This window comes from Zeus faber (genome assembly GCF_960531495.2).
Source record: "Zeus faber genome assembly, chromosome: 14".
NCBI classification, from domain to species: domain Eukaryota; kingdom Metazoa; phylum Chordata; class Actinopteri; order Zeiformes; family Zeidae; genus Zeus; species Zeus faber.
The window spans coordinates 30235944-30263773 of record NC_137200.1 but is presented as its reverse complement, the minus strand read 5'-3'; the positions used below and the strand labels follow the sequence as shown (position 1 = coordinate 30263773).

The 27830-nt window shown below is 45.5% G+C and overlaps 1 protein-coding gene across 1 annotated transcript in view; it reads left to right on the top strand.

Annotated features, from left to right (window-relative positions):
* The window catches only part of fgf11b (fibroblast growth factor 11b), a gene marked incomplete at both ends in the record, with an annotated part of 40654 nt that overhangs the window by 406 nt on the left and 12418 nt on the right, over positions 1-27830 (top strand). Inside the window, 2 exons of the mRNA XM_080014437.1 lie at positions 24298-24408; positions 25488-25591. Coding sequence (XP_079870563.1) covers positions 24298-24408; positions 25488-25591 — 215 coding nt within the window. The remainder of the gene's footprint in view (positions 1-24297; positions 24409-25487; positions 25592-27830) is intronic.

Here is a 27830-nt window from a genome sequence, read left to right as displayed (position 1 = left end):
TGCACACCCTGCTTGGGATGAGCCCTCCTCTCCAGGACCATTCATTCTGTTGTTTTCATTTCTGTAACAATGTAAAATACAGATCCTGTTTCAATGCTTCCCTTTCCCGCTTAAACGACAAAAATGTTATGATATATTTAAATATTTCATTTCTCGATTAGATTTTGATCATGGTTGTTTTTGTTATTGATTATCACAAAGTTGATATTTTTGTCAGGCGTGAAAGTTGGCAACAATTCTCCTTTTTGAATGAGATGAATTAAACGATGGAACGTGAACAGGGAACGTTTGTTGAGGAGTCTCACCCAAATCAGACTGAATCCACTCTGGATCAAATCCTGAGCATTTATACTGAAAATCAAATCGTCACGCGTTGGACAAATTTTGTTTATTTTTTGCTCAATCTTTCTTTTACCAAATCATTTTAAAATCGCTGCCAAATTCCACCTCAGTTCAAGTTTCCCTGCTCATGTGTGATGATGACACCTGCAGTGTTCATCCCTTGGCATAAACCATGAAAATCCAATCAGAATAACAGTCAGTAAGTTTCATATAAAGTTGGCAAATGTTTTGTTACCCAGCGCCCAGCGTGATGCTTCCTTGCCACACAAACCTTTTAGGAGTTGGATTGAGGAATTGGGCAAACACATCCCTCCGTGTTGTCAAGGTAGAATGTTGGATGTAAAAAAAAAATCACATTTTGACCTGATTTTCAATTACAATTTGTGATTGTGCCGCTTTTCGAGACTTTCTTTGAGTGCGTTTTGCCATGCAGGTGTTTTGCTTGGCTTCGGAGCGCTGTGTTCATGCCTTCATCGTCTGTTCAGATATTGCTGGTGACAAAAATGTCTCTGAACAAAATGCTTAAAATAGGAAGCCTTTTTATTACGGCAGATAAGGACTCGGAGTGTTTCTCCCTCCGAGCCTGGGGCTGCTTTGAGAGTTGGGCGAACGTGAGGAAGATGAGCAATGAGGAGTGTGTGTGTGTGTGTGCGTGTGTGTGTGTGTGTGTGTGTGTGTGTGTGTGTGTGTGTGTGTGTGTGTGGGGTGTATCGCCCCCATTCACATATTAGGGTGAAGAGGAACTACACATAGTAACGTAGTTTCAAATTTCCCAGGCTCATCATCCCGATTTGTTTTCCTCAAGATGGTCGACCAGGTTCCTCTCCCTTCCTGTCCTTCTGGATCATTCTGCTCGGTCACTTGTTTTTGGGGATCTGTGCTGCTTTCCGTGCAGGCTGTGCAGAATCCTTTCTGCCTGCATGGGCTGACATTCTGACATGCACATATCCAGATTAACGGGAAGAGAGGCCAATAAAGGGGATATTATTTTTGATGTCCTTGCAAAGCAGAAAATTATAGCTCAAGTGAACATTTTTTTCACATGAATGCATTTGTATAATTATTATTATTATTATTATTTGATACTTTAGGAATATAAGCATTAAATGCCTGTAATACAATTTGGAATTTTAACGTACATTTCCAGGCATCATCATTTTGATCGCATTACCAATTTTTGAGTGGAAGGAACATAATTCACATACATTCACATGTGTTTATACACATTGAATACACTATAGAGTGTATGCAGTGTATGCAGTGTATGCAGTGTATGCAGTGTATGCAGTGTGTGTAGAGTGTGCATGCTGATGTGTGTGTGTGTGTGTGTGTGTGTGTGTGTGTGTGTGTGCGTGTGTGCGTGTGCGTGTGCGTGTGCGTGTGCGTGTGCGTGTGTGTGTGTGTGTGTGTGTGTGTGTGTGTGTTTGTGTGTGTGTGTGTGTGTGTTTTACTATAGGTGTGAGGATCAATCTCCAAATGGACTATTTTCTTCCATTTCTAGACAATCGTCAGCTGTTTATTTGAGTATTTCAAAGCCGCTCCGTGTATTTGGACTGAACAGCTCTGAACCACGATGGGGATACGTTTGTTTACATAACAATGCTGTCTGCCAGATGTTCCTCTCTGCGTTGCTGCTGTGACTCTGGGCTTGATTGCTGGGGTATGAAAGGAAAACAAATAAATAAATTAATAAACAAGCGCGAAACTTGCAGTGGAAAGCTGCTTTAACTTCTTTAGTTCAATTGGAATGAGATTTCATGGGCAACATCATCAGCATAACATCCCTTTTCACTTTGACGCCTCGTCTTCGGTCGGAGCTCGAGCTTCTCTGCGACAGTGAAAGCTGAGAGCTCCCACAAGAGCTCACTTTGGGTTGGATGTGTGTGTGTGTGTGTGAAGATGTGTTTGTTTAGTCATTTTTTTCCAGTAAGTTGTACTATCTTGCATGCTCCAATGTGTCCCTGGGGGATATGAAAAACTGAAAAGTGGCGAAAGAGATATTTTCTTTCCCAGCGGCGCTTGGGGGGCGGGGGCTTATTTAGAGGGTGAGGATGAGGCGGATGTTGGTGTTAGTCATGTACTGGTTAGGATTAAGGCTCGGGTGAGGGGGTTAGGAAATGATTGGAATGTCATTATAAATGCAGCATAGCACGTGTGTGTGTGTGTGTGTGTGTGTGTGTGTGTGTGTGTGTGTGTGTGTGTGTGTGTGTGTGTGTGTGTGTGTGTGTGTGTGTGTGTGTGTGTGTGTGTGTGTGTGTGTGTGTGTGTGTGCGTGCGTGTGTGCGTGCGTGCACATGTGTGTGTGTGTGTGTTACTGTACTTGTGAGAACCGGTCTCTGAATTGACAGATTGCTTGGTTTAGAAGTGCACCAGAAACACGGGTCCTCACTTTGATCCCGGTACAAGAACATGTGTGTGTGAATGTGTGTGTATGTTTCATATGTGAGCACATGCTGCTCGGGATCAAACTGTGTTGTTGTTGTTGTTGTTGTTGTTATTGTTTTTGTTTTTGTTGTTGTTGTTGTTTTAACTCGTCCGCTCGTAACACAGAACAGAAAGTACATTACACCCGTTACTGCTTCATGAAGGCACATCTTCACAGTTGAAATACCAATACTGATAAAGGTGGGAAAGGTGATAGACAGACAGACAGACAGACAGACAGATGGAGTGAGTTCAGTGCAGGCTAAGGGAAGACACTGATGCCAGATGGACACATTCCACCTCAGCAGTGACCATTTTCACATCTTGAAGTGTTTGGAGGTATTGTCTCAATTTTCGGGTTTCGGAAAATTCTGACCAATTTGGTGAGAATCCAACCGTCAAACCATCTCCTGGTCTCGCTGACAACTACATTAACACGTCTTTTGTAAAGTTACTTCATTTTTGCCACACCCTCAATTCCTCAAAACACCTTTTTCAAATGGAATTCACCAATGCAACAAACTGACGGAGCAGGTTTCTCACCGTATCCTTCAGACTTTCCAAAGCTCGACAACAGAGACGACATGGAGATGGTTGTGGTTAATGTGTGAGCGGAGTCATAAGAAGAGCTTAAAAGTCCATTTGACTCCTGTGTGGAGCTGTGGAGATGAACCCATTTTACAATCTTTGATCCATTCTTACTTACCTTTGGGGTTTTTAGTCAGTGAATGTTTATTTTCAGGATATTTTCTGCTCCCTTTGTAATTTCCCTCCTTATTATTGGTGTTCTTACTCCACGGCATCTCTCTCAACCCAGAGCTGAGATCAGTATTTTCAGAATCAGGCTTCATTGGCCAAGTACCCTCGTAAGGGATTTGACTCCGGTTTCTGTTGACTCCTCATACTCACAGAACAACAGTAAAGAATGAAAGAAACATATTTTTGAGAAAAATGTAAATATTGACATAAAACTATGAACATCAACATACAATTAAATTGAAATATAAACCACAAAATACAAATGTTTTAACGTGTGCCACGGCAGGCGCTTCCGTCACTTGTCACACTCACACTCACACGACCCGCTGTCCCCCGCAAATCAACACCGTCCGCACGCTGACACCAAACCGCCTCATGCTGAGTGGGAGTGCTGTGGAACCCCCACCCACCCCCACCCCCACCACCACCATCTTTCCTTGCCCCCCTCCCCTGGCCCCCGCCTGATAAAAGCTCTGGATCCCAATGTCAGTGATCCGCAATGCCACGCCCGTCCTCGGATCAATTTGCCTCATTAACGTGTACTGATTAATCAATAATCACCCTCCCGGTTTGTTTAAAGTTGACTCTGTAGAAAGAGGAGGAGGATGTTGAGCGGCCTCGTTGTATCGCTCTCTCTCGCTGCCTCACACCGCTTTGCTGGAGATGTGCACATATGAGTCATTTTGACATTCTGTGTGATATTTAATGTTTCATTTTTATTCTTTGTATTTAATTATTCATTTATTATTTTTAGCTTGTTTAGTAAAGTAGTAGTAGTATAAGTCAAAATTTGTATTAGTAATTATAGTAGCAACAATTATTACATGATCGCCTGATCGCAATTATTTGAGGTCAGGGGTGTGTCTACAGGTGGCCTGGGGTGGGCGTCGCCCACTCAGAGGAATCATATGAAAGAATCACCGTTACATAGCTTACCTGTCAACCCCGCCCTTTTCCCCGGAATTCACCCGTATTTTAATCTTCTCTCCCGCTGTCCTCCCGTTCAAATATTTTCCTGTAAATCTCCTGTATTTTTAAAGTTTCTAAAAAAAAAAATAGATAAAAGAAAGAAAAGGCTGCCGATCGGAGCCATCTCCGCAAAAACTGTTCCCACAAACTAACGAGCAACGCTTCTCTGTGAATACGTTCGCAAATTGAAAAGCACTGAAAGGCACCGATCCAAAAGAGACGGTCGAGCGTGTGTTTCACTAAAGTCTGTGAAGTAAAGCAAAAAAAAGAGAAAACATTCCGAGATTTTGTAGAAATCCAATCATGCGAACGATGTACATTCACACGCTGAAAAATAGCCCTGGCATTAGTAATCAACAGGTGCGGAGGAATGCACAGTGGACGCATCTCGGCTTCTTCACCGCGCATCATGCACACCTCTGTAGTATGTCAGAGGAAACCTGGCGGGGGATCGGTTGACAGCCGGGTCACAAATGTAGGTCCTGGCGGAGCGGACCGGGTTCCAAGGAGAGATCCAGCGGAGGAGACAGCAATAAGCTGACGGCGAGGGATCAGGACGACAAACCTGCTTAGTCGGCAACACCCGATCAGACCGGGCAGCGGCGGAGAGCTTCTCCTCAGAACTTTACCGACTGCAACAGGGGTCAGGGAGCCAGCGAGGTGTGTGTGTGTGTGTGTGTGTGTGTGTGTGTGTGTGTGTGTGTGTGTGTGTGTGTGTGTGTGTGTGTGTGTGTGTGTGTGTGTGTGTGTGTGTGCATGGGTGTCGCAGTGGGAGGCAAAGTGGGAAAAGGGTGGAGGCCTGGAATGAAAAGGGTTTTTTTGTTTGCAATTCTTAATTTCTAAGTAATTAGTGTCATAACTAAGTTAAAATCGGCTGAATTTGTTTAAAATAAATAGTGCATCCATGTTTGTTTACACTCACGTTTAGCCACGGACACGGCTCTCCATGCAGGAAGCGATGCTGCGTTTATGGGAAACTCAGAAAACAAAGGTTCATTTAATATCAGTTTATACATTTTTTTTATCTATCAAAAAGTTATTTGTGTGTTTATTTTTATTTATTTGTTTTCTTAATAGTTAAATGTTCAAAACTGAAGAAACGTTAATAAAATTAACTATTAATTATTCAAATTGATTCTACACTTTTTGACAAAATGTCAGTTAAAACACCGGTTATCACTGGGATACGAGTGTCAAAAAAATCTGGATCGGCATCTGACAAAAAAATCTTGCATCGGTCAGGCTCTATTAAAGGCAGTCAGCCAGGAATCTAACTTTGAGCATATTTGCATTGTATAACATAAATTAGTCAGTATCATAAATGAATCAGCATCAACATTACCTAGCACGGCTCAATATGAAACACATGGCCCCCAGTTTCAAGAACAGCTTCAGAGAGTGAGGTTATTACTTGTATGAATGTGGTTTGAACAGTTCATTAGTGATCACCCTAATAACCACTACAGATTCATGTGAACAGACTAGTTGTTGGATCAATTCTTTGTAAAAATACAAAAACATCAAGGGATGCGTGAGAGGCAACACATTCTATGATGACCATGTGTATAGTGCAGTAGAAGGGAAATCATAGTTAGATTGATGGATTGTAATGATCTCATTAACAACAGCATATGTGAACCACTTATACTTTAATATAGGTTAGGGTTCAGTGCATTACTATTTTAAAGCCTCATTAAAAATATATATACCAAAAAACAACACCAAGCTCATTGCACCTATGAAACCAAACCAAGCTCAAGTGAATGATTTCTTCATGTTTTCAATCTTTATTTAAAAAGAATAAAAGCCAGGCCACCTTATCAAGAGCTTTCAAATGATATATAAAAATCATTTTTGGTAGGCGTTTTGCCAATCCCTCCATTCGTAACGCTTTATGACCACATTCATAAGCTCACATAACGCTTTCTGATGCACCATATCAAGTGTCCAGAAAGATTAGAGATAATAGTGACAAGGAATTATGAGCGCAAGTGATTTATAGACGATCCTGATGAGTTATCAATTAGAGGTTAGAAAAGAAGCGAAGAAGCAAAAGCTGCAAACTTTCATGATTTAACTAACATCAATAATGTTTGGGCATTTTTTGCAGAATTTGGACATCAGTATGTTTTTTGACTAATTGTGATCAATAGACCGTTAAATGGCAATCCATAAGATTGTCCACGATGGGTGGATTTCACTACAAGTCCCATCGAAAGTGGAAAAAAAGTCACTTATTTTCTCTCCTCTTTTTGTGAACGTTTAACCATATCAGCAGTTTACTGACCACAACCAGCTACGCTGCTTTATCAAATTCAACTTGACTGGCAGCATTTTTTTTTTTCCCGGGAAAGGCGTACCCCGCCACCAACAATTGAAGCAACATATAGATAGAAGGAGCACGTGCATAAGGATAATACAATGATAATACATGATATTGTGGCACGGTGGCGCAGTGCATTGCACTGCTGCCTCACAGCAAGAAGGTCCTGGGTTTGATTCCCGCCTGGGGCGCTGTTGGCACCGTGCTCCGGTGGCTTATCTCCCAAACAGGAGCCTTTCTGTGTGGAGTTTGCATGTTCTCCCCGTGCTCACATGGGGTTTCCTCCACCTCACGTCAGTAAGGACCCCCACCAAAAACATGCACCCATCATGGTCTGACCAGCGATGGACATTTATCACCTGGTCCCCGGGCGCGTCCACGTACGCTGCCCACTGCTCCTGGCTGTGCCCCCGGAGGAAGGACAAGCCAGGATGGTTAAAAGCAGAGAATCCATTTCACCGGCACCATCAAAAGCAAGTGCATGTGTGTGTGTGTGCAAGCATGTGTTGTAGTGTGGTGTGTTGCGTGACTAATAAAGACTGTTTCTTCTTCATTAAAGGGCTCTTTCTTAAAAAGTGCAAACTCAATATGTATGTGAAAAATATCAAACATGGGATTTTTTTTACAAAAAAATCTTGTGGATTCGCACTTTAATCATTTCTTACCAATTTTGTTTGTGTACCCTTGTATGTGGGCCATAACATCTGTAGAAAAAAAGAGAGGACACAAAGATGGAAAGATTTTCTTTTAGTCGGACAATTATTTTAGAAGATAGTGTTATAAAGATAAATAGATATGAATGAAGCGGCCGTTAAAGGGGGTAACAAGAATGCAGACACATTTTTCACCTCATGGGTTGGTGAATGATTGACAACGATGTCGAGATTAGCGGGTTTTGAAATGGGGGTAGACACAGATGAAGCAGGTTATCAACATGAAGGAATCAAAGAGTGAAAGTGAGTGAGATATAAAGGGGTAAGTGGGTGGGACTGGGATGCGCTGAAGCAGCTCATCAAAGAGGGGAGTGTGGGAGGGAGGGAACCGAGGGCTTGGAAATCCTCAATGTCACTGCTTCCCACAATCGTATTTTACCTCCTGCTAGTTTATTATACAAATAAAAAAACACACATATAATGGAACCTTCTGCAGCGACTTCCCCCATATAGGTCATTCCCAAATGCTTAGTAATTAATAAGAGTATGTGTTGTTAGAGGTGTGGACATAAACAATGAAAAATGGATGCTATTCACTCTAGATGATGGAGAATTAAACCAAATCAGCACTAACGTCTGCCAGGATCACTCCTCCATCAAAATAAATATCACATCAAAATGACATTTTAACAACATTAAATCATAAATGGAGGAATAAAAATAATGTGTTCGTGTATAGACCAGAATGACTCCCAGTTTCCCAGAATGGTGCAAAAGCTCAATATTTTATTGAGGTATTTTACCAATATGACAAAATAAAATAATAAATCTACAATTTATAATAATAATAATAATAATAATAATAATCATCATCATCATCATCATCATCATCATAATCATCATCATAATCATAATAATAATCATATTAATCAATAATCATAATAATCATAATAAAAGGCAAGATAATGAAAGCTTAATACAGTGTGTTTTTTAATAAAAAACATTTATGTATAGAAAATTTCTGAATTAATTTTGAGGAGTGAATAGTAATTTCTTCATAATCCATTTATGGGCCGCACCTCTGTGGGCTTTTGTTTTCTGAAAATCCTTTCAAGATTTAGGCAATTATTCCTTAATCCAATAGTGACTCAGTTAAAGGCATCTTAGACTAACTTTATTACTCTTCATATTTCTTTCTTTGGTTATTGATTATTTACAACTCTTGAATTGGTTTGTCCTGCCAATATTTTAGAGAAAGGTGACTTTGGCCCCCAGCGATATTCCCAGTGCGAGGAAGGCCCCGCATACTCAATGAGCAGCGGTTTTGTTTTCCCTCTCTGTTCTGGAGATACCGCTGCACCCTCCCACACACCGCCGCCAAATTGAATGAGCGGATACTTTGATTAAACCAGACAAGGACAGATTGAGTTTAACCCCTGACAACAGGCAGAGTGTGAGGATGAAGGACAAGTCGGCAGATAGTGACGGGACAGAGGGGACGACGACGGAAGGTGGAGAAAGTTACCGATACGTCCACGCGCTGCCAGTTCCAGATGGGGCACGGCAGGCGCACTGGGAGGGAACCAAGTATTATTAGTAGTATTGTAATGCAGCTACTATATCACCGTCACTTCCAAATCATATTAGAAAATTCATACACAATTTGTATGTACAACTGTCTGTAGTGTGAGTGTGTGTGTGTGTGTGTGTGTGTGTGTGTGTGTGTGTGTGTGTGTGTGTGTGTGTGTGTGTGTTGCATATACGTATGTATTCAATATCTCGCATGAAGAATGCTGAGAAGTTATGAAGAAGCCATTCTTTATCTTTACTCAAAGTAATGCAATAAATATGAAACTACTGCCAATTGATATTTTTCTCATATATTTGTCATCATTCAATAACTTGACTCACAGACAAGACACTTGCTTTGTATTACACATTTCATACACAAAGATGGTGTATGAATGTATTTCATTCTTAGACATCCTCAGAAAGAACATTCTTATAAAGTAACAGTTTTATGACACACATGACATTTCCCTATAAGCATGTTTGCAAGACTTTTTCAGATGTAGTGATATAATGAATTCAATATTCAAATCACTTTTACAATTATGTCATTAAAATTCTGCTCCTTAATGCAATGTATTATATGTTTCTATGACATTTTTTAAATTATGATTATAATAATTATGATTATTATGGTGATGATGATGATTATTATTATTATTATTATTATTATTATTATTATTATTATTATTATTATTATTATTATGATGATTATTATTATTATTAGTAGTAGTAGTAGTATTATTATTATGTTTTTTTCCATAATTTTGTTGTATTTCTTTTTTTTTTTTCACTTTATAACACCGAATGTAATGTATGCTTGTTTGTCCTTTGGACCTTCACAGTAGTTGTAGTGTTGTGTGTTTTGTGGTGCTCATGAAAGACAGAGTGAGTGACAGAGGGAGAGTGTCTAAGCGTGTTTTTATTTTTTTGGTGCGTGAACTGCCGCGTGTGAGCTGAGCCAGCCCGCATTGACTTTGTGTCACCGGCGTTGTTTTGTTTTGTTTGTGCAAATTTGCGCTGAAACCTACTATGCAGGTGCTTAACGTAGGGATGCGCGGACAGTGGTATCTTATATCTGGTCTTAACTTTGCTCATTCACTCGCGCTTAACACGATACCGACGAAATGTGATACATTTGGGTGGCAGACCTGATTTTGTTCCACCAAAGCCGTGAAGTAGTTTGACATAACAAACACACAGATTCTTCAAAGCCAGTGATCTCACTCATACTTTCACATATTTTTTGCATTCACATCAGCGAGTACTCAGAACTGGCACTTAGTCCGGTTTCAAGTAATTAGCACAAGTTCAACTTGGGGAGCTTTGATGTCCGTAATTGCGCTGCTTAGCTGCTTATCTGCTTAGTTGGCTGTTTTTACATATGATCATCACTTCATCAGGGAGAGGTCTGCACCTGTGTGGGAGTGTTTGTTTGTGTTCCTTTATCGACTCGCTTATTTGTTTGCTTAGCGGCGGGTTCGTGGGAAAGAGCATCGGGGACGGGGCTGGGGGAGCTGTTTGATAAGTCTCCTGGGGGAACGTGTGGATGATACCGCATAGCAACGCTGAGCCGCTGGAGCTGCCTGTGTCTGCCTCCGGGCCTCATCCCTCTGTCTGGCTGCGAGCTGGGAGAATATTAAGGAGGGGGGGCAGCTGGGGGCTGATATATTGTATATACGCATCCAGGGCTGAAAAATGGATCGCGATATCAACTGAAGCTACTCATCTTTGGTTCGTATTCGTGAAACACCAGAGGGCAGAATCGTCGGTGCGGCTTTGCTTTATTGGCGCTGACGTCGACACCAGCATTCACTCCGGACCTGACACGTGTAGCGCCAATTAGCGCACAGCCGCCATGGAGTTAATATGATAGCAGCAGGAAAATGGACAGCAGCGAGATTAGCAGTGAGATTGAAATAGATGAAAAGCTCCAATCCCCGACGCCAGCTGTTAAATTAGCCAAAGGCCAAAAAGCTCTGGTGAACGCATTTGCGGCTCGGCTTCCTGCGACGAGTCAGCGGGCAAAAGATAATAACGAAATGATTTTAATTAGACAAGTATTTGATTTTAAAAGCTGATTTATTTCATGAAAGAGATTGTATTAATTGCGCTTAAAATTATACAAGAAAGGAAAAAAAGATAGAAAAAACTTAAGTTGATACAGAAAGAGTAAAGGAGGAAAGAGATCCTCATGAGATGTAGAGTCGTGAGAGTAGAGTAGAGAAGAGGAACGAGGGGTGGAGATCCTTGTGAGATGGAGGTAGAGAAGATGAAGGGGTAGAGATCGTTGTGGGAGAGAGGTAGAGAGAAGGAAAGGAGGATGGAGGTCTTATGATGGTAGCTCGGGAGGTGGAGCTGGTCGTCTAGCAATCTAAAGGTTGCTGGTTGGATCCCAGGCTCCTCCTGCTAGCATGCTGTAGTGTCCTTGAGCAAGACACTTAACCCCTAATTGCTCCTGATGGCTGCGTCCGTCGGTGTTTGAATAATTGTAAGTCGCTTTGGATAAAAGCGTCTGCTAAATGAAATGTAATGTAATGTCATCTTATGAGATGGCGGTAGAGAAGAGGAAGCGGGGTGGAGGGGTTTCAGTTGTAGCTTGAAAATTCCTCCGTCGACTCAAGATGGGAGGTGATTGAGTCGTTTGGACAGGAGGGGTCGCTCATTGGACCAGTGTGGTGCCAGTGAAGAGCGTCGTCCAGAATAAAGAGTATGAGGAAAAAGGACAGACTCTCCTGCACTCCTTATTTTCAAGGTTCAAACTTTTCAGACATCCGGCCCCAACCCTAACTCTAACCCTAACTCTAACCTTACCCCTAACCCTAACTCTAACCCTAATCCTAATCCTAACCCTAACCCAGACATCCAGCCCCTAACCCTAACCCTAACCCTAACCCCTTACCTTAGCCCTAACCCTAACCCTAACCATAGCCCTAACCCTAACCCTTACCCTAACTCTAACCTTAACCCTAACCCTAACCCTAACCCTAACCCTATCCCTAACCCCTAACCCTAGACATCCAGCCCCTAACTCTAACCCAAACCAAACCCTTACCCTAACCCTAACCCTAACCCTAACCCCTAACCCTTACCCTAACCCTAACCCTGACCCTAACCCTAACCCTTACCTTAACCCAGAAATCCAGCCCCTAACACTAACCCTAACCTATCATGGAACAAAGACCAAATATCCTGCAATCCCCAATTTCAAGATTCAAACATTTCAGAATTCCAGCCTAACCCTAACCCTAACGTTAACCCTAACCCTAAACTAACCGTTACCTTACCCTAACCCTAACCCCTAACCCTAACCCTAACCCCTAAACCTAACCCTAACCATAACCCAAACCCTGCACCAGTGTGATGCCAGGTAAGAGCGTCTTCTAGAATAAAATGCCTGAAGAATCAAGTTACAAAGACAGAATCTCCCACTCTCCTCATTTTCAAGATTCAAACTCTTCAGACATCCAGCCCCTAACCCTAACCCTAACCCTAACCCTAAGCCTAACCCTAACCCTAACTCAAACCCGTAACCCCTAACTCTAACCCTAACCCCAACACTAACCCAGACATTCAGACCTTAACTCTAACCCTAATCCTACATTTGAGTGAATGCCGCATCCAATTGAAGTCGGAAAAACAATCCCACCTCTGACCCGGAGCAGTGGTAAAGAACGGGATTTCAGGGGCAGACCATCTCACAGACGTCGCAGCAGCACGGTGGCTCACACTATTAGTGGTGAACAAAGCTCACGTTGCATGATTTTTTGTAAGATTTCAATAAAAACTTCAATCCCAACGCCTTTGGAAAGTTTCAGCTCCTGTGAAGACACTTGCAGACATCGCAGAACTCCCACTCCGGTGCACGTCTGCTGCAGGCGTCCAGGCTCTCCTCACTCCATCGTCCACGCCCCGTAGCGCTCCATCGTCCACGCCGCGTCGCGCTCCATCGTCCACGCCGCGTCGCGCTCCATCGTCCACGCCGCGGCGCGCTCCAGCGTCCACGCCGCGGCATGACGTCGCCGCCGTTCGGTCGTCCTGACTCTGTCGTCGCCAAATGTCGAGACGCCTCGACAAAAGTTTCTTTGTTACATTTTTTATTTTCCCACAGGGTCGTCCGCTGACTCACGCTGCTTCTCTGACTCTCATTTCGCCCATTCCCTGGTCCCTTCTCCGCCATATATCCATACATATCCATATATCTGCTATATCCATTCATCCTTCATTTCCTCCAGGTTTCATGCTATAAACCCACCACCGTCCTTCCTTCCTTCTGCTTCTATTTCTTTTATTTATCTCTTTCTGTTCTTTTTGCCTCACGCCGCTGCAAAGCTTTGTCTACGCACTGTTAACTAGCTTTCATCATCACTAACCCCCCATCCCCCCTCTTCTCTCTCCTCCTCTTCCTCCTCTCCCCCTCCATCTTCTCATAAGGTTGATAATTACTAGCAGCACTCCAGAGCTTATGGCCCAGTTTAGGGAGAGAGAGAGAGAGAGGAAGAGAGGAAGAATGAAAAAAAGAGAAAGAACCTTGTTCTCCTTTTATTAGGAGCAGAATCAAACCCTCCACAAGAGACTCTCTCTCTCTCTTTCTCACTCTCTCTCACTCTCTCATTCTCTCTCACTCTTTCTCTAATTCTCTCTCACTCTCTCATTCTCTCTCACTCTCTCTCTCTCTCTCTTGCACGCTCTTGCACGCTCTTGCACGCTCTCAGCTCTCAGGCTGGTCGCACCGTGAAGGCAGATGAGTTGAAAGCCAACGGGAGCTGGATGGGGAGGGGAGGGCAGAGGCAGGGAGAGTCCTCAAAAAATAAAAGCAGCGGAAAACCCCCCGTACGTAGTTTGGATGCAGGATGAGAGATGCCCTTGGCTGCTCAGTCAAGCAGCCGCCCCCAGTAATTACCTCCAACCTGATCAAGAGCGGCGAGCTGCAGAGCTGCAGAGCTGCAGAGCTGCTGTACGCTAACAAATCATGCCTGATACAACACATTAACATAACGATAACTGACGCAGAGCCGTGCGCCACACAGATTACAGATACATTTTGCCGCTGTGCGTTTGTTGTTTATTTCTTTATTTATTTTTGCCGTTACGCTGCAGCAAAAGGTTTCGAGTGTCATCGACTTATCCCTTTCTGTATTGCACCGCGCGCGAGCTCATCTCGGTTTTTTACTGCGTTGACCCCATTTCCAGAGATCAAATATTTGATAACCGCATTCTTTATTCATTTTTTTATGCCTGTGTCGCATTCTGCCCCCAGGTGGGTCTCACGCTGGTGAGCACAGCTGAATGTAAACGATAAGGAGGCGTGTTGTGTATTATGGGAAATGCTGGGGATGACGTAAAAACATTTGATTTCGTCCTCGAACTGGAACTTGATGTTCATCAAAGAAAAAGGTTTATGTTTCGTTTCGTAGTTAAAGTGTCACACCATCAGATGGGTCTCTGCTGGGGGGATTACACTACCAGTCCCAGAATTCCAGTTTACCCTTGTCTTTGCACTAAGACATTCTGTGCCCAATCAGCACATTCTTATCGGGAGTGGCGGACCCCGCCACCAACAATGGAAACGGCATAGGGAAGCACCTATATTACGCAGACACATTGAATGGCTCTTTCAAATAAAGTAGCAGCTAAACAAAGTATCAAATATGAGGTTATTTAAACAAAATAATCTTGTGGATTACCACTTTAAAATGACCGACTCAGCTCATTTACAAATTGGTTTGTTCCTGTTGCGAGTTTCCCACCATAGGAACCAGCACAAAATAACACGCACAATGCGGGAGACATGGCCCGCTCACCACTCCTTTGCTCTGTGGAAGATGGCCCGGGCCAGCGTGCATGCTCCCTTTTATTCCAAACTTTGTTCAAATTCGATCACACCTTGAGAGCGGTGATGAGGAGGGATGTGCTTGAAAGGCTGTTACATGATTACATGTTCTCGGCCATATTACGCAACAATCCTCTAAATGATTAACGCTGTGGGTTCAGCTCGGTCTCGAGAAAATTTGAAAAAGTGAATTTTAAAGTGAGAATTGGACATCCTACCTTCCTAGAGCTCTACCTCCTTTTTAGTGCCTCGGTGGAATTCCTTTTTTTCTTTTTTTTAATGTCACTGAGTGCCTGCAAATATTTATCTGATTGTCCTGTAATCACACTATTAAACAGACCAAACCCACGAGAAACACTCACGGGGGGAGGTTTGAACCAGCTGAGTTACTCATCATTGAAACATAAACGCTGTTCTTTTTGGGAAATGGGCGTGTGCTCTCACCAGATTATTCCGGTGCTCGGTTTGGTGACGTCCTGTCCTGAGTTTGACTCACACACTGTTGACCTGCGTAAGCAATTGTTCCCTGTCACCCGAGGCCACACGTGTCCCATGAGTGATGAATGTTGGCAGGCATCTCCGGGGGAATCCCCGGGGGGTGGAGGCCCGCGGTGGGGGGTCTTTCAACTTTTGCAAGTGTCGGCAAACGCTGAAGGAGAAGTTGCACCGCTTGGAGTTCTTACAATTCCAGCGAAGGTAAAGCAGCAGCGTCGCAGAGGCCACCCCACCCACCGGAGGGCATCACACACTGGACGCATAGTACGGGATTCATACGATGGGACGAGCTATTATTTCCATGGCTGTTCATGGGCATTAACGTAAAGTGGCAATCCATCCTTTTATCCACGTCTGTGTTGGCTGGATGACTCTCCCGGTCCCTGAATTCCATTCCAATTCAATGTTTCCAATGTAGACATCCAGGTTTACCCTGGCCTTTGCTCTACGCCTGCTCTTTGCATTCTTGCCGGGGAAGGCGGACCCCGCCGCCAACATCGCAAACAGCATATAGAGGAGCACAAGCAGAACACAAATACATCGAATGGCTGTTTTGCCTAAATTGACAGCGAAATAAAAATGCGATGGATATCAAATATGGTATGAGGTTTACAAAACAGTCGTACGGATTACCACTTTAAGGTATTTCCAGTGGCACCAGAAGTATTCCATTTCAAAATCAGAACCGAATTTCATTGGATTACATTTTGGCTGGACAAAAGTTCATTGTCCTACAACTGTACTATGAAAAACAAGTGAACTAGATTTGGAAATATGTTAATACATCAGCGGCATTTGGCAGCAACTCGATCGGCATCGATAAGTCACAACGACTCAACTCAGAACCGAGAGACATGTTTTTCAACGAGGGACCAGGCAGAAGATGGAAGTAGCTCCACAGCATAACCTGAATGTTGCGACACCTCTGATCGTTTGTATAAAAGGTGGCGTCCAGCAGTTTGAATGGAACCAGCGACGTGGTTCTGGGGATGTGATCTTCTTCTGGACGTTTTCATTGTAATATATTGACTCACGCGTCAAAGCCTCTCGTTGGCAGCCTGCAAAATGGACACGTCGCACGTCGCACGGGCGGCAGTGGAGAGTGTGAAGAGGCTCCGTCTATGTTCACGCATTTAATAAGGAAGTGCGGTGGTGGGACGTGCGCATGCTGTGCTCCATGACGGCTGATGCCATTCGGGACGTTACGACGGCGCCGTGTCTGTTTCACGTTGGATTTGGTGACCGTGGATAGATTGTCTTCCCGGCTTTCGCTTCCATCGTCATAGTAATATCCATGTTCTGCTGCTCACCCTACACCACCTGCACTTATGTGTGAGCAATTGTAAATTGATTGAGTGAGAGTGATATCACTGGGCGCCCACGGCTCCTTTTGAACGCGTCTCTTTATGTGTGCGGCGGTTTTTTGTTTTTTTCTTTTTTCATCGTCCTCTTCCACAGTGTTGACAGTTGGTTGAAATGTCAGTGCATTAGCCCCTAATGGCAACACAGCAGCCAGGATACCATAACAAATCTGTGTGTATGAGCTGGAGATTAGTCTCAGGATTGTTGCCAGAATATCTGCGGCGAGGTCGTGCACGAGTGCTGCGCGGTGACATTGAGCCCAGCGGCACAGGAGGCGTCGCCGCCATGATCTGCTCAGCGCACCTGAGAGTGTCATTTACATACCAATTTCTGTTGAAGAATGCATGTGATTAGACAGAACCTCCCACACAACAGGATCCCTTTGCTGGCTATATCTAATTTTCTATAAATATAATTTGAGGGCTTATATGTCTCTCCCCTGGATTCTCCCAGTCAGAGGATTAGGAACAAAAGCTGCTGCAAGCCCACGCTTATAGAGTTACTATTCTTATTTCAGGATTAAACCAGATAAGCATTAAAGGGCCGCGCCGCTGTCAAATTGAGTTTGAGCCCGTGTGCGAGTCAGAGCACATGTTCATATTTCACCGTGATGTGATCTGGCATTTGTGGCTTTTTAATGTCGTAAATATTTGAACAATATATTTGAAGGACCTTAGAATGACGTCCTGCTGCCGCTGACAACGACAGCAACACATTCTGTATTTTTTTCAAGTTTTCCATAATTGGCATGTGTTGATTCCATGTTGGAGCAATTCTGCATTTTCAGCATTTACTATTACTATCAAAATACCTGACAGTAGTATCGATATACAAATACTAACGATACCGCTGTCAGGAATTTTGGTACGAATGGTAATTCTTGAAAATATATTCTAAACCCTAAATTTTACGTCTAGTTCGATTTCAAGTCGAGATAAGATGCGTCACGTTGACGGATCAGTTTAGTCAGGATGGTCTCAGGCCGTTGCTTCTCGACCATTAGAACATAATGGTAGATGAACAGTATATATCATTTTTTACTGCATTTGAGTCATCTAACATACTTCTATGTGTGGTAAAAAAAGAGATCAAATGAAGTTTTCAATATAAATATGTATGCAATGTATGTCATTCATTGTAATATATATGCAATGCATGATATGGCAATTGGCGTTTTTATATTGGTGGTATTCTTGGATATCTGTACCCTATTTTAGCTGGACTGATTTTCGGGGACAGTACCAATATTGTTCCGTCTCCGCTGTTGGGGCTCCTGACCTGGAGCACAGTGCATGACTTTGCTCATGACACCCGGTCGAGGCACCTTCCTTCCATCCACACTCTGATTGTTCTCCACTACCTTGGCTGAGTGGCGATAGTGGCGCCGCCCCTAGCGGTCGCCTGCGCCGGCGCTCCGGTTACTTTCTTACTCTTTAGTATTTTTTTCCTTTTTTTATCACAATGTTCGCCAGAAAAACATCAACAATTAACTCATACGACAGCGATGCACTCATGGATATAAAAATTTCCCTAAACGAACAACTTTGGGACTTTTTATCCGTGGGAGCAGAGTGGCCGGCGGAAATCCTACGCGGGAACACTCGCAACAACAACTACAACAACAAAAATGGAGTCGCTGTTCCAGGAGCCGGCCCACGGAGGAAGCACCGAGGTAAACGAGGCGGCATTCGGGTCAGAATGAGGACGCAACCTTATCGTCCACCTCTGCCAAGCATCCTTCTTGCTAACGTCCAGTCACTGGAGAACAAGATGGATGAACTTCGAGCGAGGATTCAATTCCAGCGTGACACGAGGAACTGTTGCGTCCTCTGCCTGACGGAAACATGGCTGAACCCACTGGTGCCGGATGAAGCCATACGTCCAGCCGTGGCCTTCTCCGTGTTCCGCGGCGACAGAACGGGAGAGTCGGGGAAATCCAAAGGTGGAGGCGTCTGCCTAATGGTAAACAACCGCTGGTGTAACGCCAACAACACCAAATTCCTCTCCCACTCCTGCTCGCCGAACCTGGAACAGCTGACCATACTATGCCGTCCATTTTATCTCCCCCGGGAATTCAGCACGGTCATCATTACAGCCGTTTATATCCCACCGCAAGTGGACACCGACGCAGCTCTGTCGGTTCTGTACGATGTGTTGTGCGGATTTCAGAACAGACATCCCGACGCGGCTGTGGTGGTGACTGGGGACTTTAACAGGGCCAACCTTAAAAAAGTTCTGCCGAATTTCCACCAACACATGACGTGTGCCACCAGGGGAGACAGAACTCTGGACCATTGTTACACTCCTTACAAGAACGGATACAAGCCCGTGTCGCTTCCTGCTTTCGGGAAATCAGATCACGCTGCGATCTCGCTGCTTCCTGTTTACAGGCCTCTGATCGCGCGGGATCTGGTGATGACGAGGGAAGTGAAGCGGTGGACGGACCAATCAGATGCTGCGCTTCAGGACGCTCTGACTGACGTAGACTGGGACGTGTTCCAAGCGAGTTCAAGTGACGTCAGCGAGTTTACGGAGGTTGTAGTAAGTTTTGTGGCTACGCTAGCGGATGAAATCGTTCCCACGGTGAAAGTTCGGATATTTCCAAACCAGAAACCGTGGGTTGATAAATCCATCCGCTGCGCTCTGAATGCGCGCACGGCCGCTTACAACGACGGACTTGTATCTGGTAACATGGACAACTACAAAGCGGCGTCGTACAATCTGCGGAGGGCGGTGAGGGACGCCAAACGGACGTACAGAGACACCGTGGAGCTGCAGATGGAGCGGGGGGACACAAGACGCTTGTGGGAGGGGCTGCGAACAATAACAAACTACAAGAGCAGCTCCTCCCCAGCCACGAGTGTGGACGCCTCCCTGGCCAACCAACTGAACTCCTTTTATGCGCGGTTCGAGTCTGGCAGCAGCACCGCTAGCTCGCCGGCTAATTGGAGTTACACCGCTGGGGATGAGCGCGCACTCTCAGTGTCCGTGCACGAGGTCAGGAGGGCTTTGATGCGGGTGAACACCAGGAAAGCTGCGGGTCCAGACGGCATATCTGGTCGAGTACTGAAGACCTGTGCTAACCAGCTAGCTCCGGTGTTCACCACAATATTCAACATCTCCCTGGCTGAATCAGTGGTCCCATCCTGCTTCAAGAGGTCCACCGTCGTTCCTGTCCCGAAGATCGCCTCTCCAGCCTGCCTGAATGACTACCGTCCGGTGGCCCTCACCTCGGTGTTCATGAAGTGTTTCGAGAGGCTGATTAAGGATTACATCTGCGCCTCCCTCCCCCGCACCTTGGACCCGTTGCAGTTTGCGTACCGGCAAAACAGATCCACGGATGACGCGGTCTCTCAGGTACTGCACACCACGCTCACGCACCTGGATGGCCAGAAGGGGGCCTATGTGAGAATGCTGTTCATTGATTATAGTTCAGCTTTCAACACTATAGTTCCCACCAGACTGGCTGTCAAGTTGTTGGAGCTAGGATTGAATGCTCCGCTGTGCACCTGGATCCTGGACTTCCTCACAGGCCGCCCCCAGGTGGTCAAGGTGGGGAAGTACATGTCAAGCTCCCTCACCCTGAATACAGGATCCCCCCAGGGCTGCGTCCTCAGCCCCCTACTGTACTCCCTGTACACACATGACTGTGTGGCCAGGTCCAGCTCCAACACCATCATCAAGTTTGCTGACGACACCGTGGTCGTGGGCCTGATCACCGACTGCGATGAGAAGGCCTACCGCGAGGAGGTGGCTGACCTATCACTCTGGTGCCAGGACAACAGCCTACACCTGAACGTCAGCAAAACCAAGGAGCTGATTGTGGACTTTAGGCGTGGATCACAATCGAGGACGCACGCGCCCTTGTGGATTAATGGGACTTCTGTCGATAGGGTGAGCAGCTTCAGATATCTGGGAGTCCACATCACAGAGGACTTAACATGGACTGTTCACACAGACACTCTGGTGAGAAAGGCGAGGCAGCGTCTCTACCACCTCAGGCAGCTGAGGAAATTCCGGGTCTCGGTGAGGATCCTCAAGTCCTTCTACTCTGGAGCAGTGGAGAGCATCCTGACAGGCAACATTACTGCCTGGTTTGGGAACTGTACTGCCCAGGACAGGCGGGCCCTGCAGAGGGTGGTGCGTTCAGCTGAACGTACCACTGGAACTACCCTCCCCCCCTTGCAGGAGTTATACACCAGGAGGTGTCGTAGCAGAGCTGCAGGATCATGAAGGATCCTCATCACCCCAACAACGGACTGTTTCAGCTGCTGCGGTCAGGCAAGCGCCTCCGCAGTCACACAGCGAGAACAGAGAGACTGAGACGGAGTTTCTTCCCTCAAGCCATTAGAACTGTCAACGCTGACCTCACCAGGGGTCCTAACTGAGCCATGCACTAGGCTCCACTACCTACTGTACTGTATGTAGCATATTGTACCGCATACTGTATCACTGTTCAGGGTTGTTCGTGATGCCGTATTGCAGCGCCGTACTGTTGTATACTGGGCTGTATTATCCCAAACACTACCTCACACTATTCACATTCACATGCCACTTTAATTCACATGCCACTTTAAATGCACATATCTGTATATACATAGCCATATTCCTTCTACCTATTCCATTTTATTTCAATTTATTTTTATTGTATTTTATTCTATATATTTTTTATCTTATTCTATAAGTATTCCACTTACTGTATTACGTTTTAGGAGTCAGTTAGTCGGTCTATTAGAAAGGAATTTTCTACTTTTTATTTTATTTTATTTTTATTTTTTCCTAGGACATATTGTGTGCTATCACCGGGTGCGTTGCATTACATTTCACTGCATATATGTATGGAAGTATGTATATGTATGTGACAAATAAAAATCTTGAATCTTGAATCTTGAATCTTGAGCAAGGATTCGCACCAGTCAGGCCCCGTCCACACCTACATGGGTAGTTTTGAAAAGGTAGTATTGTATTTTCTCTCTGTTTTTGGCCTCGCAGTAAAACGGACCTTTCTCGAAAACGCCAACATCAGGAGCTCGACTGGCTTGTGTCCATCGTGTTGTTCGCCGTGTCCCCAATAAAAGTCTCTCCACTTTTAGGAAAGGCGTCCGTGCAGTATTGTGTAAGAATATTATGAAGGAGCTCAATTCGCTCCTAATGATCTTCTGTGGTGTTTCAGGTTCAGGTCATCACATGTCATCGCCCCCCGCTGGCCTGGTGTGCTTATGTCAGCGTTTTCAATCATCTTTTTGCTTTCTCGTGTGGACGGAGAGATTTTCTAAACCACAGTTGGTGTGGACAGCATTTACTCTTTAAACGGAGGGGGAATGTGATTTCACAGATATCCACATGCGTGTGGATGAGGCCTTCTTTTATTTTAGGACTGTGTGGCCTCTCCCAGGGGAGGGCTTTGGATTCACGACTCTTTTCCCCACACCTCCGTTCTGATGCTGGCTCAGGGGTATCGCATCCGGCCTCACAGCACCCGTTGAGGCCGGGGGGTATCGCATCCGGCCCCTCTGGCCTCGCCGCTGCGGACACCCAACACGGAAGTTTCGATTGCACCAACGTCTCAGCGTTGGTGCAATCGGCGCCACGTGCGCCCTGAATGTGCCACTTCCTCAGCGCACACAGTCGTAACTCTTGGTGAAATGACCCTGTCACTTCACCTGCTGTTCCCCACCGCGCTGCCTCTGCTCGCTGCTCCTCTCCCACATCAGCCTGGCTCTCCTAGTTCCCCTCCCTCCCTCCCTCCCTCCCTCCGTGGCATCTGCAGGGACAGGTAATGAACGTCCTCCGTGCTCTGATTGGGTGATGTACGATCTTATTAGGTGGGCTGAAAGCACACATAACTCAAAGGATGTGAAATGGAAAAATAAGTGAAAGGAGACACAGGAGAGAGAGAGAGAGGAGCAGGAAACACCGGTTTACCAGTTTGGAGACGGACGGCGGTGAGGGGAACACTGGAAAGACCTTGGAGGAGGGGGAGAGGCTGGACAGACGGGTGGTGTTGTAGAAACATATTCTCAACGAGGGGAGTCTGTACAGTTTGACTGATGTCTTGACCCCGGCACACTCCTGTGGGAAATAGTCCTTCACATCCACACACATCCTCTCTCTCTCTCTCTCTCTCTCTCTCTCTCTCTCTCTCTCTCTCTCTCTCCCCCCCTCTCTCTCCCTCCCTCTCCCTCTCTCTCCCTCTCTCTCTCCCTCCCTCTCCCTCTCTCTCTCTCTCCCCCCCTCTCTCCCTCTCTCTCTCCCTCTCTCTCCCCCCCTCTCTCTCTCCCTCCCTCTCCCTCTTTCTCTCTCTCTCTCTCCCTCTCTCTCTCTCTCTCTCTCTCTCTCTCTCTTTCTCTCCAAAGTGCGGCAGGAGGTGGAGCAGATTGCGCAGTGCCCTGCTTGGCTGGGGAGTGCACCAGAGGGCAGGGTGGAGTTTAGAGGAGCGGGGGAGCTCCCCGGTGGCCACGGGTCCTCCAGAGCCTCCGTCATAAACTGCTCCTTCATCCATGTTTCATCTCCCTCATCAAAGCTGCATCGGCGGCGAACAGGTCCGGCAGGGCCCGAGCAGGGCCTGGTAGGGGCCTGTAGGGGCCGAGGTGGGGCCGAGGTGGGGCCGAGGAGGGGCCGAGGAGGGGCTGAGGAGGGGCCGGTAGGGGCTTTCTGCTCCAAGTGAAAGTGCCTAAGCTCTGGGCGGAGGCGAGGCGAGGGGGGGGGGGAGTGTGACCTGGGGAGACACAGGTTCCTCCACATGCTCCATGTTACAATCCGGGGGAGGGGGGTGTAGGGGTGGGGCAGGGGGGCCTCTATCAGTTTTTTTAAAACAGATAGAGGGTTTTTAAAATCATTGCAAAGTAGGCTGCAGGGACCCAGCTCATGAAAGATTCAACCCCCCCCCCCCGCAGCCATATATTTTATTTAGTGAGAGACAGAGTGCCCCCCCACCCCACCCCCGGTGGTTCCGATGAAGCTTCTTCTTCTTCGTCGTCTGACTCACTTCTCCTTCAGAACGTTTAGAAAACGTATGAAAAACCAGGAAAGATCATCACTGCTCTGACGCTTCACAGCAGATTCTTCATGCAAAGCCAGAGCCTTTACCATAAGGTGTGTGTGTGTGTGTGTGTGTGTGTGTGTGTGTGTGTGTGTGTGTGTGTGTGTGTGTGTGTGTGTGTGTGTGTGTTTTCGAGCAGCTAGTGGGGGGGGGGGGTATTATGGTCCATTCCTCTCTGTGCCGATGACTTGTCCGTTATGGGCAGCGTTGCTGGAGCCACAAAGTAAAGCTGGTGTTGGGACCAGCCCCTGCTTGTGGCTGCTGGGGTGTTGGTTTCCTTGTCTTCTTGGCCTGAGGAGAATCAGTTTCAGCCTCAGATTCAGAATTGCTTTTTGAGTTGACTTTTCAGTCATTACACAGCAGAAGATGACCTGCAGTTATGACATCCAACCCTCGTGTCCTTTGTTAACCCTTTTCCATTCTAGATCTTAGCAAATCCATCCCGGCCTTTGCGATGATTATTGGTGCATTTGTACCTGTTCTGTTTACTGTCCAGTACAATATTGCTTTGTCCGTTGCTCCACAGAGCCGCAGCTGAAAGGCATCGTAACCCGGCTGTACAGTCAACATGGGTATTACCTGCAGCTGCAGCCAGATGGAACCATCGACGGCACAAGGGACGAAAGCAGCTCCTTTTGTAAGTGTGTGTGTGTGTGTGTGTGTGTGTGTGTGTGTGTGTGTGTGTGTGTGTGGTCTGATGTATTGTTTCACAAAACACACTCTGGTTTCACAGAGAGCACTGCAGCCAGTCAAATCCATCACACCTAGCACAGAAATATTCTCTGTGTAAACAATGTACAGATTGAGTTTTTTATTGTCAAAATCTCCACTATTATCCTGTTAGAGCCTGCACCACTCAAGCTCTCATCATATTCCCTGGTCTTTGCCAATGTAAGCTCCATTATGTCAAATTTTGCGCTCTATTATTTATTTGCTCGCTTTGTCAACTGCTGCATATATTCATGCAAAATAACAGGACAAGAAACAAAATAAAAATACTGTTTTATAAATCTCTCCTTAAGTTGTTATAATTGTAAACAAATTTTTGGAATAACCGACACCAACCATGTGGATCTTACTCCAGTAAAGCCTTGTCTGACGCATTCTGAAGGTAATTATAAATATTGAAAGATATGCTCCCACAACTGGGTTTCCTTAACAGGAAAAACAAGCAAACCATATATTTATACATAAAATTAATATATATATTATCATAAAATGTATATATTAATGAATAAATTAATAAATTTCTTTTTTTTTATATATAAAAATTAAATGTAAAATCCATGGTAAATAGCGCTAAAAATGCAGTTATTTAACATGTTTCACATTTCATTTGGCATTTGGTAAATTGCTGTCTCCAGGAGGCACAAGCATGCTCCGCTCTTTCCCGCAGTCTGTGAACTTGTTACTTTCTTGTGTTTGCTGGGGCTGAACCCTGCGCTGCGGCGGCCGGGGATGCGCTTCATGTTAAACTGTGGCGACAGAGTGATAGCACTTCACACTTCAAGGCTCCTTCTGCCACTTCTGGTCCCCGCCGCACGCTCCGTGGAGCAACATCCCAACACGCAACAATGCCACAGCAGCCATGACATCCAAAAAGAGCGACGTGCTTTGTTGATATGATGTATCACCACCTAATCTGTCACCCCCCCCCACCCAATCTGTTTCTTGGACGCCCGCCGCCTCGCCCCCTCACCGCGCTCTCTACTTCAGCACAGTTCAACTTGATTCCTGTGGGACTGAGGATTGTGGCCATCCAGGGGGCGAAGACAGGGCTGTACCTGGCCATGAACAGTGAGGGATACCTGTATACCTCTGTGAGTACACCAAGCACCTTCGCCGAGGAGACACCATTGATCACAAAATGACCTTTTGATCACGTCCACGGTGTTGACAGAAGATTGCTCTGTTGTATCGGAGCCAGGGGCAGACCTAGTGATTTGGGGACCTAGAATAAGGCAATCACACGTATGGGGCCTTCAGCTATGGCTGTATTCAGCTCAATGTTAATGGCTTGCAGGCTATTTAATCAATATCAAGTGCTTAAGAAAACAAACAATAAAGAGCTCACCTCTGCCTGGATATCCCAAAAAATATGAATGGCAACAGTTTGTAAATCATCTGTTTGTGGGTTTTCTTAATGTGTTTTTAAGTGAATTTACTACCTAGGGCTGTCAAACGATTAAAATGATAAATCCTGAATGATCGCATGATATCGATCGAGTGCGATTAATCACACTTTTTAAATTGACTAAAATTCGACCCAAAAGAAAGATTTTTCTATTTAAAAACCATTGCTTTTGAGTTATAGCTGTACTATGATTTGATTATTGAGAACAGAAATACTAAATAATGTTCATCAAAATGTGAGCGAGGGCTATCGTTCTCCTTCTCCTCTCCACTGAGCCGGTCGCTAAGACAAGGAAGCCTGTTTTATGAAATGCAATGTTAAAACATGGAAAATTATACAATTAAGAAACATAACATTTCTGAAAATGTGTTAACGGTATAAAAAAATGAATGGTGTTTGAAATGTATCGCCCATGTGCTATGGTCCTTTTACGGGGCTCCTGGCTGCTGGGGGCCCCAGACGGTTGCTGACCTTGCCTAAACAAACCCAAACCTGGTTGTTCTGCAAGGTGCCCGTGTGGGGGAGCGTGTCCCGCGTCCTCGGCGCTTCTCCAGTGGCTGCCGCTCGCTGACCGTGGTGCTGAATGTTTCGTGCGGCAATCCAGGCAGCGGGTTTGGATTTAGAGGTTTATCCCCACTCCCCCCTCCCTCCATCCCCGTTCCTACCCTGCTGTATTAGCTGGCACAGAGTTTCTCTGCTTTCATGTGAGGGAGAGTAATGTAGCCAATATGGATCTGGAGAGTTAATATAAGGCAGCTGTGGTGCAGTATGTGTGTGTGTGTGCGTGTATGCGTGCACTCTAAATTCCATGTGTGCATAATTAAAGGGCAGTAAATAAAGGTTAATGTACCCTGATTCACTACACTGTCAAGCATTAAAAGGTTGGAGTAAAACAAGAGACAATTTCCTGTTTTGCGAACAATTACCCACTGTGCTTGGTGCTGCGGTGAAGGACTGAGAGTAATGGCATCATCACAAGGTGTGAGTGCATGTGCACATGCGTGTGTGTGTGTGTGTGTGTGTGTGTGTGTGCGTGCGTGTGTGTGCGCGTGTGCGTGTGTGTGTGTTCTGATATTTGTTCAGTTTGGTGTGGGACTAACACGTGTAGTGGTACAGAAATAAAAACACCATTGTTGCCTAAATTGTGTTGTTCCCAAGTGTGTTTCAGTGGAGGAGACAGGCTGCGGTCGGCAGGGGTGGCCTGCGTGGTCTGAAGGAGCACAGCAGAGGCTCATCAAGTCCATGTGTTGATCAACACAGTGTTTAGGGTCGGACTCCAGTCCCAGTGTCCAGTTGAATCTATTTGGGAAGAGCCCAGAGCTGAGTGGACGGATCCTTTTCTGAACTTAAAATAACGACTTCCAAACAAATCACAAACGCTCTGGATATTGTCGTCCTTTATTGTTGATTTTTATATTGGCTTGATGCATTTCCCATGTGCATGTGCATGGATGACATCATTCATGGTTTTTGTTCCTCATAAAATGTTGTTAGTTTTCGATTTTCGTTTCCTCTCCTCGACCTGGTTCAGAGCGCTGGTCGAGACGTTTGAAATTCTCTCACGATTGTTTTATTCACAGATTGTTATATTGTAAAAATCACAATTCGTGACGTGGGAGGAAATTAATTGGAAAGGTGCTTTTTGAAAAGGAAAAAAAAAAACGTACTTATTAAACGGATCGTCTTGTGGAATCGCCGAGACGTTCACTACAAACGAATGGTTTGGTCGGATGAATTGAAAAAAGAGTCACGAGTCGAGCGCTACCAAGGCGGCCGCCAGCCGCGGTCGCCTTGTGCGGACGCTGAAGTGCGGCTGATTGATTAGGGACGGTTAACATCTGTTAAAACCTATTCCAAATCGCGATAACTGCAATTTGGGGCCAGCAGCGGTGACCTAGTAGTTAATGAGACCGATGTTTAAGTGG